We start from the raw sequence: 15,354 nt of genomic DNA on the forward strand, positions 1-15,354 counted from the left end.
TGTCTTGTTTCAATATTCCAGATTACAGCGACAACATCATGAATGTAATTGAACACATGAGAAAAGCCGTACAGGAGCAAGAACAATGTTGAGAGTACATGGTTTACTTGGTTTATGAATCTCTGGGGAGGATGGGGGTATTGGCGGATTCAAACTGTTACCAATTGCAGTGACAGGACTGTTGATGTTATGTTTACCATGCATTTTAAAATCAGAGATGAAGAGTGCAAGTGTGATAGGACTTAAAATCTAAAAAGTTAAAAAATAAAATAAGTCTCATTGTGATGAGTAATCTGAATGATAGAGGGGAATTGTAGAAACATGTTAATGCTAGTAGCCTAGTCCCTGTATCCAAAAGGAATGTAGAGGGGGAAGATCTGCTTCTGTTGGAGACCTTGGGGAAAAAAAAAAAAAAAAAAAGCCCAGCCCTTCTGGACTCGTCTCAGTGCAATTCCTGTGAATACATTTTTAAAAGAATGTTTGAGTCAGAGTGTCTTACGCAGTGATAATGGTGGTTTAATTTTTTTTGCTTTACAGAGGGGCTCTTCATTTTAATGTAAAGGGCCATCATTTCCTACATGCTGTATATTGAAAAATTAAAATTTATGGAGTTAAACTGAGAAAAAAAAAAATGTAGTGCATATTTAAAGTCATTGCACCATTGTCCCCACCCTTTGGTGCTTCAGTTCGTAAACCGAGAGAACAGGACACAGGCCTACTATGCCTCGCTTTTCCTGAATCCCTAAAAGGACCCATATAGACCATATTCATGCACTAGACAAATCTTTGACCAATTGATACATCTCAGGCCACTAAAAAGTGCAGTCAAGTTACAACTCAAATTTCCATTTCGGTTTCATTCAGCTGCTCACTTTCCAAAAGGTCAACGGGAAACACTTCCAGAACAGACACCGCTGGAAAAAGTGGGCAGACACGGTTGTGCTTGGTTGAGATTTCAAGCGTCATGTTTGCATACAAAAGTCTCAATCTGAACTTTTGATTTTCCACTGGCATATGAAAAGAGCAAAGGGACTATAGAATGCAAAACTTCCCCTTTAAGTGGGTTTATGATTAAGTTGAGCGCATTTGTGTGCACGCATGTTAACGGTCACCTACTCCATGCTTTAACATTGCATTAAAATACATTTTTGGGATTAAACTTCAAAAGAAACAGGGTTGGATTCAATGTTTTATTGACTTGATGGTTTCAAAAGAAGATTAATACAATTCAGAAGCTAAGTTAAATTTCAATTCACAATCAATCCAAGAGAGATTTGAGATGGCAAAATCAGGATACATTTACATGCCTGGGAGGACAAGTACCTCTGAAGCCCAATTTCATCTGATCACATGCTTTTAGCACAAATATAGCCCATTGGAGTTGAAAAGAGTTGATCTTTCCAGCAACGTTTATCTGTTGGTAAGATGAATATCACCATTAGGTCTCAACCAAAATGGGGTACACCCATATATCAGACATGGAACATGAAATGTTAAACTTCCAGACATCAAATTAATCATATTATAGTATTGTGAAGTCAGGAGTCAAGGAACCAAACTGTATGCTTACTGGTCCAGTTTATCTCCAAGCAGGTCGCAGTACCCCCACTAGGTTCATTAGAGCACCAGTTGGTGTAGTCAAAGGTGGTCCCATCACTCCACAACCATTGTCCATCCTAAATGTGTGTAGAAGGATTAAGTGCACTATTTTACAGACTCCATTCAGAGGGTTATTCGGTCACCAACACATTAAAAGTGGTGTCCATTTAATAATCTTCATTAGAACCTTAGTTCAGCATACATTTCAGTCTGCCAGATAAACAAGTCTTGTTAGGAATCACAAAACGGTTTGTCATCTCTTGTAAAAGCAGAATTACTTACCTTTACCCCATCATGACCACCAATCCAACAACGTGCAGAAACAGGCACCAGACTGAGCAGAAATTCATTTTCCACTTGACTTCGCACAGGTGCAAGATTGGAGTCACGGCTTTGACAGTTTTTCTAAAAAGACACGTTCAGTTAATGCAAAACCTAATATTCTAGCAGAAAGCACAAATATCATTCAATAAATCGTAATAGACATGTAAAACAGGGAACGGTCCTGAATATTTCTGCATTTATTAGCAAACAAGGATTTTTAATCAAATGATCAACTTCATATTGCGGTAACTAACACGTCACCTCAGCTGTGATCCAGTCAACTTGCGGAGAGAAGAATTTGTAGCATTTCTTGCCAAAAGGCGTCCATCCAAAGGGGCACTCTTCAACTACACAGAAAAAACTCTGTTGCTCTTGTAATATTTCACAGCCAAGATGTTTTCAGAATGAGTTTTGCATGGTGTTTAGACCCCTCATTAATCATGACAATATTTTGACAAACTTCAGATATCCTGTCATTCCAGTCAAAAAGCTAAGAAAATCTGGTAAGAAAATCTGGTCAGAAGACCGGATGATTGAGTTTTTAAACTGGATTGTTTTATGCGTATCAAATACTTGAATACTCCCATTAACTAAGTGTACATAAACACTTGTGTGCAACAGTACGTTTACATTGTATATCATGTGTAACATGAATATAGTATGGGTACTGCAAGTGTATTGCAAGGACTTGACAGGTGTCTATTGTGGAAAACACTGCATTGTTTTGTTGCATATACCTACATGCAAGACAGTCAACAATCATTGCCACATGACCAAAACTAATATATATATATATATGGGAAAAATAAAATACCTTCTGTATTCCCCAGAGAAAATGTACTGAAGAGAAGCAGAAGAGTTATCATCACTTCCATGATTAATCTGAAAACAAGCAGGACAAGTAATATATTTGGACTCATACAGCACACTGGAGACTATCAGAAAATATTCTAGAAAACCAACAAAACTACTTTGAGCAAAGTCCTTAAATAGGGCACTTACTTGATTTTTCAGAGTACAGCCTTCAGTAGTTCAAGATCGTGTGAAGCTATAAATGCACAAACCAAACAGAAACATAACAAGACAACCAATGAAAGACCAGAACTACTAACATGAGAACCAATGGCAGGACTGAACTAATAAACAGGCTAACAAGACAAAAACATATGAACCAATGACAAGACAGGACTGATGAAACACATGAACTGAACATGATCTTCAAAATAAAAGACAAGAAATTAAAACACATCAATGTGACAGTTGCCCATTATGCAAGACAATGAGAGTAAGCATTCATTTTAATTTCATGGGGAAAGTGGTTCATTTAGGGATTTTTTGGGCCATTTTCTACTTTGTTGAAGTTGAGAAAATGTCACATGAATGTATATTTTACATTAAAAAAAATAATCTGCAACTCTGCAGATTATAACAGTCTCAAAAGTTATTTATATCTGGTCTGAATAATTGTCAATGTGATATTTCAGTTTTTTATTTTAATACATTTGCAAGTTGTCAAAAATCAGTTTTCTGATTTTTCATTATGGGGTATTGAGTGTAGATTTGAGTGAAAAAATTAGAATCTAATGCAAAATGAAGTGGTCTGAATACTACAATCCCCTGTAATAAGTGCACTGTAAGTTGCTTTGGATAAAAGCATCTGCCAAATGCATAAATGTAAATGTATACTGTATGTTAACATTAATGCAATAGGAACTAACATGAACAATGGTATTTCTATAAAATAACATGAACCAAGAATAATAAATGCTGTAAAATTATATTGTTCTTTGTTAGTTCATGATACCTAATGCATTGTTAACAAATAGAACCTTATTGTAGTGTTATCCTCAAAATTATATACGTGGAGTTTCCATGACCTCATATTAATTGAGACAATAGTTTATTTGAACATCTAGAAAAAAGTTAGAATGTTAAGATTTAAGTTGTTAAGAAATGTTGACAATACAGCACCTAAAATATACACTTTCCTTTATACATTCATGTAAATTCTAACCTAACAGCATGCTGGTGAAAAAGTGCATATTTTGAATGCATAATTTGTCATTTACAAAGCTATAGAGTGGTTATATTTTAGTGCTTTCTCTTTGTTGATAAAAATCCACTCATTACGTTTGCAAGAGTTTTATGGATATATTAAAGTTATGACATTAAAGAAATGTGGGGTCCATTTTCACGATTTCACCTAGGACCCTACAAACCCACGGGCTGGCCCTGCTTCAATCCCAAAGAAGAAAAAAACTGAAAGTTCTAAATAAAAGCATCAGACAAAGACATAAATGTATAGTCTCTCTCAATACCATGAGACCAAATAAAGAACTATACACCAAAAGAGCAATATTCTGTGTCGCATCAATAATTTTTATGTGTAATTTTTTGTTGAATGGTCAGAAATTTATAGAACACATTTGTGCACTAGTCCTATTGTGCAAGACCTAATTTCATAATGGTGCGCATCATAATGTTTGCTTGATTTCTGTAGTTATGCATTTCCATACATTGCAATTGTTTGGATAATAAAACCCATGTGGAACAGACATTTGTACACAAGTGAGCCTTTGGTGTGACTCAAGATACTTAGGTGTTCATTTAGGCTTGGATATACACTAGTAGCATTATAACATAGCCATAAAGATGGTCACGTGAGTAGTAAGTATTATATACCTTGTGACAAAAATTATTTATGGACTATGATTTATGACCTAATTGGTTTACATTTGACCTTTTGATTCCTGTCCCCCCTTCCCCTCCACCCTGCTCTCTCCTCCCTCCCCTTCCCACCCCATCCCTCCGGCAGTTGTACAGACATAATGACGTGTTTGGTCAGCTGTTCTGATATCTCAGCGCTGTAGCTGAGATCATCTGTGTATTTAAAAGGGGTTAGGTCTCTTCATTGCAGTTATTCAGCAAGTATTTTGTGATTTCCACTTGAGCAATGGCATCCCCAGAAGTCCTAAAACCCCATTGGTAAATTATGTAGAAACGGTTGCTAAGTTATGTTGGGCTCCGAGGAGATGTCATGGTCTCTCCATGAACCGTTAGAAAATCTGAAATACGAATTTAATCTAGACAACGCACAGTTGTGTGTGTACGACTTTGACAAAACATCTCGTTCTGTTAAGTTATTTAACATGAGGCTACAACGGATGAAGACCGTTGTTTGTATTTCATGGAGAGATGTATTTCAAGAGATGTATTTTACAATCATCTTTGGAGGGACCTGAATGATTCTGGAGATGACCCATTATTTGTTGCAGAGGAACTTGTCTTAAAAAGACAAGTTGCAAAGATGAATTTTGTCTAATGAGGAGTGATGCTATATCATACAACTAAATATTTTGTCAGCATCCCTGTTTGTCAAAAAAGTATCTGTATCACCAGGAGTGAGACTGGGCCACGCTCAAGCACTACTCTCAACCACGGCCAAATACCCCATTGATAGGATCTGCCTGAAAAATGTCTCCATACCAGCTGAAAGACGTGTATCAAACCAGGAAAACCTATTTTTATGCACACTCCCCAAATTTATCATACTGGCTATGGTCGATAATGATGCTTTTACAGGGGCATACGATAAAAACCATTTTGCATTTAAGAATTACAATCTGGAGTTTCTAGCTGTTTATGTGGATGGGCAGCAACACCCCGCCAAACCATTACAACCTGACTTTGGAGCAGGCACCGCCGTGCAAGAATTTGATCAACTTGCTCTTTCGTCTGGAAGACATCTAAAAAACCAAGCACTGATAATCGACAGAGAAGATTTTCTGCAGGGTTATACCCTTTATGGTTTTAACCTCACTCCAGACGAAGATTGCAGCCAACACATCTTGCTTGTTAAGTCTGGGAATATCAGACTAGAAGTGCGGTTCAGACAACCGCTTCCAAGAACCATTAATCTAATTGTTTATGCTGTTTTTGACAACATCATTGACGTTTCTAACCGAAGGCAGGTGCTTGTTGACTGCTATTAATTGAAAACATGAACACCATACAACTTACCGCGGCTATGGAGAGAATCACACAAAACGCATTTTCTTCGTGTACTACCGTGTGATCATTTATTGAAGGATCCGTTAAGAACACTGCCCACGTCAGCCATAATCAACACACATCCTTCACACCTCCCAGGGGAACACTGGCTGGCTATTTACATAAATAAGGATGGTTCAGTATTTTTCTTTCACAGTTTCGGTAATAGTCCTGATTTTATCCGTTTTCCTGTATCAATCATTGACTTACTAAAAAGGAATTCAACACGCATTCAATATTCAGCTAAACAAGTTCAGCATTTTATGTCTCTCACATGTGGTCATCATTGTGGTTTTTTTTATATCATTTGATTCGAGGTCGTGATTAAATGGATGTTTCTAATAAATAAAAAGAGCACAATGTCATAGCTTTATTGAATATCACATGATTCATTTGTACAAAAATATTAACATCAAAATTATACAAGATCAAAATGACAACCATAAGTTTTGATCAAGAGATTTAAACGCTGACGCCTCTGAATCCTTAGAAGAAGGTGTACTAAAATACATTCTTTGTACCATAAAGGACGATGTAGTGTTGTGGTTTCTGCCCACTTTGTGAAACACTCACTCTCAAAGAAAGTTTTTTATTTCAGAAGAATAGACTTTATTATCAGACCATAAAGCTGAGTTGCCTGCAGAACAACTAACATGTCTTGAGTTTGCACCCGCTTACATAGGTCTCACAAGGCGTGGCTAAAATAACCTATATCCTGTTTCTATCATGTTTTGAGCAGAAAAAGATCTTTGGGGCCCCAACCGATCTTCTTTATCTTTAAACCAGAAGGCTTCAGTTACATCCTGTGAGCAATTTTCACACTATGTAAAAACACTTTACTAAGAGGGGGGCCTCATCATATATCTTCTTTAGCTTCAACAGAAGTAAATAGGAAACATCTGCAAGCCATTTATGTGTGAGTATCCATGTACCTCTGACATTCCATTCCCAGACTTTTTGCTGAGCCACTCACATACACAAAAAACACATATGACCAACAGAAGCAATTTATATATTTAGAGTAGATATACGTTTGATTACACTTCATTAATTTATATTTAAATAATGGCCGGGGGGGGGGGCATTTAAGTGCTCATATTTAAGAAAATATGCGAGGCATATTGAAAAGCACAGGTAGTTTGACATATTGACAAGACAGAATGTGTCGATGTCCCAATATTTATGGACCTGACTGTATTTACAGTCATGATTCTGTCTGCTCGTATACCCTGTGTAACAGAAATCGTTTGGTTACGTATGTAACCTCCGTTCCCCGAGGGAGGGAACGACACGTTGTGTCGGAGAAGCGACACTAGGGGTCTCTATTGAATGCCGATATTCACCTCTGACCTATTGAAAAGGGCCAATGGGAGTTGGCAGTCAGTATTTGCATACCCCGCCCCCGGACATACGGGTATTTAAGCGGGGCAAATATGGAAGTTTAGTCAGGATTTTTCTGAGGAGCCGGAATGGTCCGGCCACAACAGTGGCTCGGTTCAGTGACATGGCGGAGGAAAGACACAACCTGTCGTTCCCTCCCTCGGGGAACGGAGGTTACATACGTAACCAAATGTTCCCCTTGTGTCGCTGTCTCCACGTTGTGTCGGAGATGCGACACTAGGGGACCCATTCCAATCTTGCCATGTGCTGAACCATGTACGTGAACCGCCGATACAGAGGCGGGCAGGGATTTCATCCAGTGCCGCGCATCGTCTGTACCTGGCTGCACGTACCCTTCCCCAATGCCCCATAAGAACATCGGAGTCCTTCTAGTTACCCTGGGAGGGGAACAAGGCGATGTTTGCCAACATGGGAACGGGCCAGCCTGGCTGGGCCTCTTTTCTCTCTATGTTTCTCGCATAGAGCAATCACGGCCGGGGCCCTTACCTGACCTTGTTCTACTTCTGATAAAACAGACAAATCAAGCGCTTCAATTTGTTCTTGAACAACAGGAATCACTTCAAGGGCTAGGGAACCCACGGTGGCCACCAAAGACCTGACCTCACTAACTCCTGATGGCAAGCTAACCACACAAACATCATTTAGTGTACCAAGGACAGTATTAGACTAGAGCAACACGTCAGTGGTTCCCACATTTACCACAGGTAGATAAACAGTACCTTGTGTAACCTGCACTAATGCAGGAGAAGCCAACAGACCAGCTGGTAACCCAGACTCTGGGGGCTCGAAAAGAACAGTACTCTTGGCGTATTGCTCGGAACAAGTAGCTGCCACAAACTTCATCATGCCACCTGGGATGCGACATGGTCTCCGCCCTCGCGCTCTAACTCTTCCTGAACTTACCTCAGGAGTCTGCTTATCAACTAAACGACAATGTTGCAGCGCCTGTAGAACAAAATTTGGAACCTCTGCGGTCGAAGGTGAATCAAAAAGGGCTGGGCCATGTTGCCCAAAAAGCTCCTTGTAGCATCGACTAAGGACATTCATTCCCAGAACACCTGGGACCAGAGTACACAACCCACCAGGAGGGTCCCGTACAACAAGCACACCGCACCCTGCAATTAACTGACCACACAGTTCGATGCTCAATTCCATATAACCGATATAAGGGATTGAAAGACCATTAGCAGCTCGAAGCTGCAGCCACTGGCACGATTTAAGTCGATCCTGACCCCATGGTTCGAAATATTTCCGAAAACAACTCTCGGTAATCGTAGTTACCATGGAGCCAGTATCCACCAAACAGGGCACTCGAACTCCGCCAATCAATACGACAAGGTGCGGGCATAACGACATTAGACGTGACATATTTGAGCCAGTTACCTCCCCATCCGTGCTATGGCCCTGAAGCACGGTGGGGACTAGTTTCCCGACATTGTTGATGGGCCAGGCTGTCTACCTCCAGCTAATGACGGGTTGGGGAGGAAAGGAAGCTTAGAGCGAGAGGGGACACGTTCAACGTCGCAATCTGTGGCAAAATGACCAGGCTTTTGACACCTCCTACATACAACAGGGCCCTGTCGGGGAGGTTGACTCCACGACTGGGGAGTCTGCAAACGGGCAAAACTTTGTGTGAGTTTAGTTAACTGTTCTTGCTGGCATTTAAGCATATCCCTCATCTCAACCAACTCAGAGTTCCCTGATGAACTACTCAAACCTACGAATGGGTCCCCTTGCACCCCATATTGAATCCCGTGAGCTGAGGGGACGGAATGACTTCGGGCCCTTGTGCTTCCTGGCATACCCTCCCTCTCCCTTCTAAGGGCTTCGCTACGAACCTCCAACAAAGTTAACGTAGGTTGACGACGTATCAACTGTTTTAATTCACGACGGAGGGTGCTATCAAAAACATGTTCGACAAATTGGTCTCAGTAGTAAAACATGTGAATTTGGCATACCATGAGGGATCGTTGTTTCACTTGCTCAAGGAGACCCATCAGGACAAGGGAGAACTCCAACAAGCTTTCCCCTCCTTTTGCTTTCTCGAGAAAAAGGCCTCCTGCAATGAAACATACGACTGTGAGCAACCGTACAATTCCCGCAAAGCTGAAATAATTCTGTCTGGGTCTTTACGCTCCACCTCTGGGCGGTACTTGATCTCTTCCCTTGCCTCCCCTTCTAAATGGTCAAACAAGTAAAACGCCTTATCAGTATCCGAGAGGTGACGAACGCGCATACAAGCCTGGGCCTCCTCAACCCACTCCTCAATACCAAGGCCAACTCTGCCATTAAATTTTGGACACTTCCTATCTCGTGGTACAAAAACAAATCGTTCTGGTCGAGTGACATCAACATTGCTGGGTTGCGAAGGAACAGAAGGCCCTGGAACGGGAGGCGGTGCGTCACCGGGACCTGGGGGCACAGGAATACGCTCCTGACTCAACCTCTCATTGTCTGCTCTTAGCAGAACAATCATTTCCCTTAATTCTTGTAATTCCTCTTCCATACTTTAACTATAGAGGCACTTACCATTGAAAGGTAACAAATACGATTTTATATACCAGACATGCACTGCTGCTCTGCTGCCACACGAAGGTAAATTCAATCCTGCAATACAAATAAAGACCAAAAAAAGAGAAAACAAAGAACAACAACAAACAACAGTATAGATACCCACGTCTCGGTCTTAATGTGGTAAATCCTGCCGACAGCACCAGAATGTGGCGGGACAGTGGTTGGACAAAAATTACACTAAATGTACGAAATGAAGCAAGATAAAGAGCAGACTACGCCACCCTGTTTCTATGAACGGGGAAATTTCATAAGACACACAGGTTCGCTACCACAGAGGACAAGAGACGTGGATATGAATACAAAACTATTTTTATTTTCACAACAATAATAAATTTAAAATGTATAAAAACAGGTAAGAGTTCTCACTGCTTCAGTGGACGCCAGACCAAAAATGGAAAATAAAAAGGAAAAACTTTCAGGCTGAGGCTTACCAGTAGGATGGCTAGCTGCACAGTGAGTATCCTAAGATCACACCAACACTCACACACACTCACACACGCCAAGTGAGAGAAAGGTAAGTGCCAACGGCAAAACACTCTGTGAAGGAAACACCACAAAAAGGACAAGGACAGCTAGCTTCCCTACACCGGGGGCCTCCAGTTCCTGAAACAAACAAAAAAACAAAACAATTTATTTCACAATTAATAGACACTCAGTTATAGGAAAGCAGATTCCAACGCTGAAGAAGGTCAACAACTGGCGAATTACTGGCCACCAGTTCGACAGACGGGTGTAACCCGGAAAGGTTTGCACTAAATTGCCAGTAAGGCCTGAACAAACAATGAAGCAGCCAACTGCCATAAAGAAAAAAATATAAAAATAACCCACAAACATCATAAGTCAAACAATACAAAATAGAAATGACAATTAATTATGCTTCAAACAAATTAAATCACAAAACAAAAAGTAATTTGAAAATTCAACTAGGAAAAGCACAGACCAAAGAAAACAACAAATTAACAAACAAACAAACAAACAAACAGTTGGTAGCGATATCGCAAAAGGTGGGGCTAAGGTGCAACATTGGAAAGTCTCACGCTTAGTGACGGCCCTGAGACTAGCCACCCTTCACCAAGACCACCAGTATTAGCGTAAAGCTGTTTACAAAACAAATAAATCACACTATAGTATAGAAAACAGCAGAACAGACAATGCAGTCTAAAAAAAAAGGTTGTCTAGGAAGCATTTGCCCCGCAGTCCACAGTGACGAACCGCTCCAGAGCAGATTAACGCACAGTAGAAGATCGCTAGAGCCACAGATTATTCGGTTACTCACAGCTCACATTCATAAGCAAAACCGCCAATGTACCGGTGTTCCATCGGAACGTACACGAACGGAGAAAAGACACTTTAGACACCCAAAAAGCAAAGTCGCACCAATCCTGGTCAGAACCTGGCTCCCACAGAGCTGCACGCGCACACGCAAAAGCGAATCTGACGATGACGCATACCCAGGTGGCCCGAACTCCGCCTTAAATAGGTCAGGGACAGCAGCCCATTGGCTGTCACACCCATCAGTCATTTAATAATCACACATAATAATGGGGTGGGTTCTAACCCGCCTTGCCACACATGCAACATGCTAGGGAGAAAGAGGTGCTTAGATATTTGGTCTTATTTCAAATACAGTGACACAGATAAAAAAAACAGAGTGCATAATTATATCGGACAGCAAGCAATGTGGTTATAAGATATCTGGAAAAAAACACTACGAACTTGAAGCGGCAAATCAAGGCTAACCACCAGGGAATTGAGGTAAGTTAACATCTCGTTTTTGCAATAAATATGACAACGAAGATGACATTTTCAAGTCTGTAACATATTAGCTAACCAGTTAGCTGTGGTGTTAAGCCTACTTTGTACAGGCTGTGCTTTATAGCGAACGAACGTAGGATTGAACTGAGATTGTAGATTGCCTAGCATTTAGGCTATGCATGCAAAGCTGCTAATATTAGACAGCTTAGATTAGACATCAGTTATGTACTTAAGGCAACAAAAACACTGGTTTCAAAATATTTTGTTGTGCGCTGCTGCTCTTATTGTTCTATAAGAGAGTGTTTGCCCCCAGTTGTTGAATCATGTTGGTTCAAAATAAAATACGCAAATCCAAACATGTTCAATATATGGATGTGCTTTCTCAGACCAGACACTTTTATCAAAGTTTGCATTCTTGATCTTTCAACACGTGTATATCCAGGTAATGGTAACATTTTATCTATATGTGAGATGAGTAAAATAAAGACTAAAATTATAAATATCTCTTTTGGTTAGACAAGATTGACCAAGATGCTAATCAAAATTATTCTAATGGATTAGAAAGGGTAAAATGATTGTCAATGACTAAAACTAGACTAAAATACATTTGATTTTCTTTTGTGGTCGAAGTGAGCGACAGACGGGGAACCCTAGTTTAGCATACATTTCAGTTTGCCAGATAAACAAGTCTTGTTAGGATAATCACAAAGTGGTTTGTCATCTTGAAAAAGCAGAATTACTTCTACCCCATCATGACCTCCAACCAAACAACGTGCAGAAACGGGCACCAGACTGAGTAGAAATTTATTTTCAACTTGACTTCGCACAGATGCAAGATTTGCATCAAGGCTTTGACAGTTTTTCTGAAAAGATAGTCACAGTTAATACAAAATCTAATATTTTGGCATAACATTTACATTTTCAATAAATCCTATAATAGACATGTCAGACAGGGACTGGTCCTCAATAGTGCTGTATTCATTTGCAAAACAAGGATTTACAAAAATGATCAACTTCATATTGCTGCAACTAACACTAACTCTGCGGTGATCCAGTCAACTTGCAAAGAAAAGAATGTAGCATTTTTCCCCAAAAGGTGTCCATCCAAAGGGGCACTCTTCAGCTACACTGCAAATACACTTAAGGACTCTTGTAATATTCACAGCCAAGATGTTTTGTGTACAGAATGTCTTTTGCATGGTCTTTAGACCCTTTATTATTCATGACAATACATTGCATAAAACTGTAAATATCCTGTTATTCCATGCCAAAAAGCTACAGTTTGGTCAGAATACAGGATAATTTTGCTTTTCAACTGGAATTTGTTTTTGGTGTATCACACTACATGTATATACGCATGTAGCACACTTCTCCACAGAGAGGAAGGAGGACACAGGAAACAGGGCTTCCACTTCAGCGGTAAGACTTTTAATTAATAAAAGTTTTACAGCTTCACAATAACACAATAGCTTTTCAGCTTCACAGTAATTAATCAGCTTCACAACAGGTCTCTTTGTCCCTGACTCTCTCTCCCCACTGGAGGTTCTGTGGCTGCTTTTATGCCGCTCTCCCTATGCTCACTGAAATTAGAGACCTGTGTTACAGCTCAGGTGCAAGCGCCCTTACTGATTTCTCTCCCGGACGGGGGCACATGACCACGCCCCCGCTGTCACAACGCACTTTACATATGTATATTGCAGTCACTACAGCACTGCATTTTTTTTGTTGCATGCATCAACATGTAAGACGGTTACCTGCCATTACACATGTTTTTGGTAATGTGACAGTGAATTGATTTGGAACAAGGAATATTTGCATTGCCAAATAAGTGTCTTTGTTACCTTCTGTATTCCCTAGAGAAAATATACAGAAAAAAGCAGAAGAGTTCTCATCACCTCCATGATAAATCTGAAAATAAGCAGGTGAATGTAATATATCTGGGCTGATACAGCACACTAGAGATCACCAGCTAGAATAGACCAGAAAAACAACAAAACTATGTGTAGTAAAGTCCTTAAGTATGTTTCTGTACCACAAACTTACCTGATTTTTCAGAGTACAGCCTTCAGAGTTTCAAGATTGTGTGAAGCTATAAATGCACAAAGAAAACAAACAAAGATAACCAATGAAAGACCAGAACTAATAACATGAGAACCAATGACAGGACTGAACTAATAAACAGGTTAACAAGACAAAAACACATGAAACAATGACAAGACAGGACTGATGAAACACATGAACTGACATGACAAGTAACATGAACTTAAAAATAAAAGACATGAAATTAAATCATGAGCAAGAACGCACATCAGTGTGACATAGTCTGGGGCAGAATGAGATTTGAGTATCTAAAACCTAACAGATAAAATTATGGACTCTTAACCAGAATTCTTGTATATTAGCACAGAACCACAGAGCATAGTCTATGTCTCCATAATCCAACTGTCCTCACCAGCAGGTAGGTGTGTCTTTTAAACCAAGCCTAATCAATCCTGGAGGGACTCCAGTAGAAACTATGCAAAATCTTAAACTGAATGAGGCACACCCTTGCATCCCTAGACATAGTTTTAAAACATTATTAAATTCTTTCCCACTCCCCATCCTCCAATACCAAGTTCAAATCTCTTTCTTAAGAGATGTTGAGGCCCCTTCACCAAGACTTAGAATCAAGGAGGAATAATACTTTGACTCATCATGACCCTTTCCAAAGACTGTGAGAACCAAACACAGGCTGTCTGCAGCTTTAGGGGGCTGTGTACTACCACCAAAAATAGTACAAAATAGATGGCGCAACTGTAACTGAAAAAAAACTGCCTGAAAAACTGAGACCTAGAAATCCCAAATTACTGTGTTATATTTTAAAAAGATCTCAAAGCTTAATTTTCATAAAAGTTCACCAAGTGTAGAAACACCCCTCTCAATCCATTCTTTCCAGCAAATGGTGCACTTGTTAATACACTCTTTGGGGATCAGATATGCTTGAGGAAACATTTAGGTAAATATCAAAATTGAACAAATGGGAAACCTTTGTCTATACTGAATGTACGTGTGAAATAATGGGATGCATTTTCACTTCTCTAAGCAGTTTGAAAGAAAGACTTTGCAATGGCGAGATTGGGGCAAAGACCACTTGTTTAATGTAATACCAGGCAGGGGCTCTCTCAGGTTGAAGAGACCAATGGGCCAGGTGTCTGAGATTAAAAGCATAGTAATAAAACAAATTTTGGGTGGCTTAAACCTACTATGTCAATTGGTTTATGTAATTTAATGAAATGCAACTCCAAGTAAAGGACTTAGATATTCTATCAAATTGTGTAAAATAAGAAAGAGGAACTTCCCAGGGGAGAGACTGTAGTAGATAATTGAATTTTGGGATACAATACATATTTATAATATTGACCTTCCCAGCCATAGACAAATGAAGTGAAGCCCACCTATCCACATCACACAAAAACCTTTTCATTAATGGGTCAATGGGCCTTAACTAACAAAATCTCTCAAATTTGCTGGAAATAAAATCCCTAAATACTTAATGCCGTGTATGTTTAGATAGAGGCTGTGTATAGCTGTAGGGAGCTGTAGCATATTTGGATCCGGTGCTGCGTGGCAGCGAGCTCGTGCTGAAATGTTTATTTGAAAAGATGTTGTAAT

At 39.8% G+C, this 15,354-nt stretch overlaps 1 protein-coding gene across 1 annotated transcript; it reads right to left on the minus strand.

The window, feature by feature from the left end:
- Nucleotides 1-1,346: 1,346 nt before the first annotated feature.
- Nucleotides 1,347-3,046, minus strand: LOC127654607 (ladderlectin-like). Its single transcript, XM_052141835.1, has 6 exons — nucleotides 2,926-3,046; nucleotides 2,738-2,805; nucleotides 2,185-2,270; nucleotides 1,882-2,004; nucleotides 1,571-1,676; nucleotides 1,347-1,414 (listed from the first exon to the last, which is right to left on the minus strand). Exons 2-6 carry the CDS (start codon nucleotides 2,796-2,798, stop codon nucleotides 1,347-1,349), a joined length of 444 nt encoding a protein of 147 aa, XP_051997795.1. The 5' UTR covers nucleotides 2,799-2,805; nucleotides 2,926-3,046.
- Nucleotides 3,047-15,354: the final 12,308 nt, after the last annotated feature.

Source organism: Xyrauchen texanus, chromosome 14, assembly GCF_025860055.1.
Source record: "Xyrauchen texanus isolate HMW12.3.18 chromosome 14, RBS_HiC_50CHRs, whole genome shotgun sequence".
In the NCBI taxonomy this organism is placed as follows: domain Eukaryota; kingdom Metazoa; phylum Chordata; class Actinopteri; order Cypriniformes; family Catostomidae; genus Xyrauchen; species Xyrauchen texanus.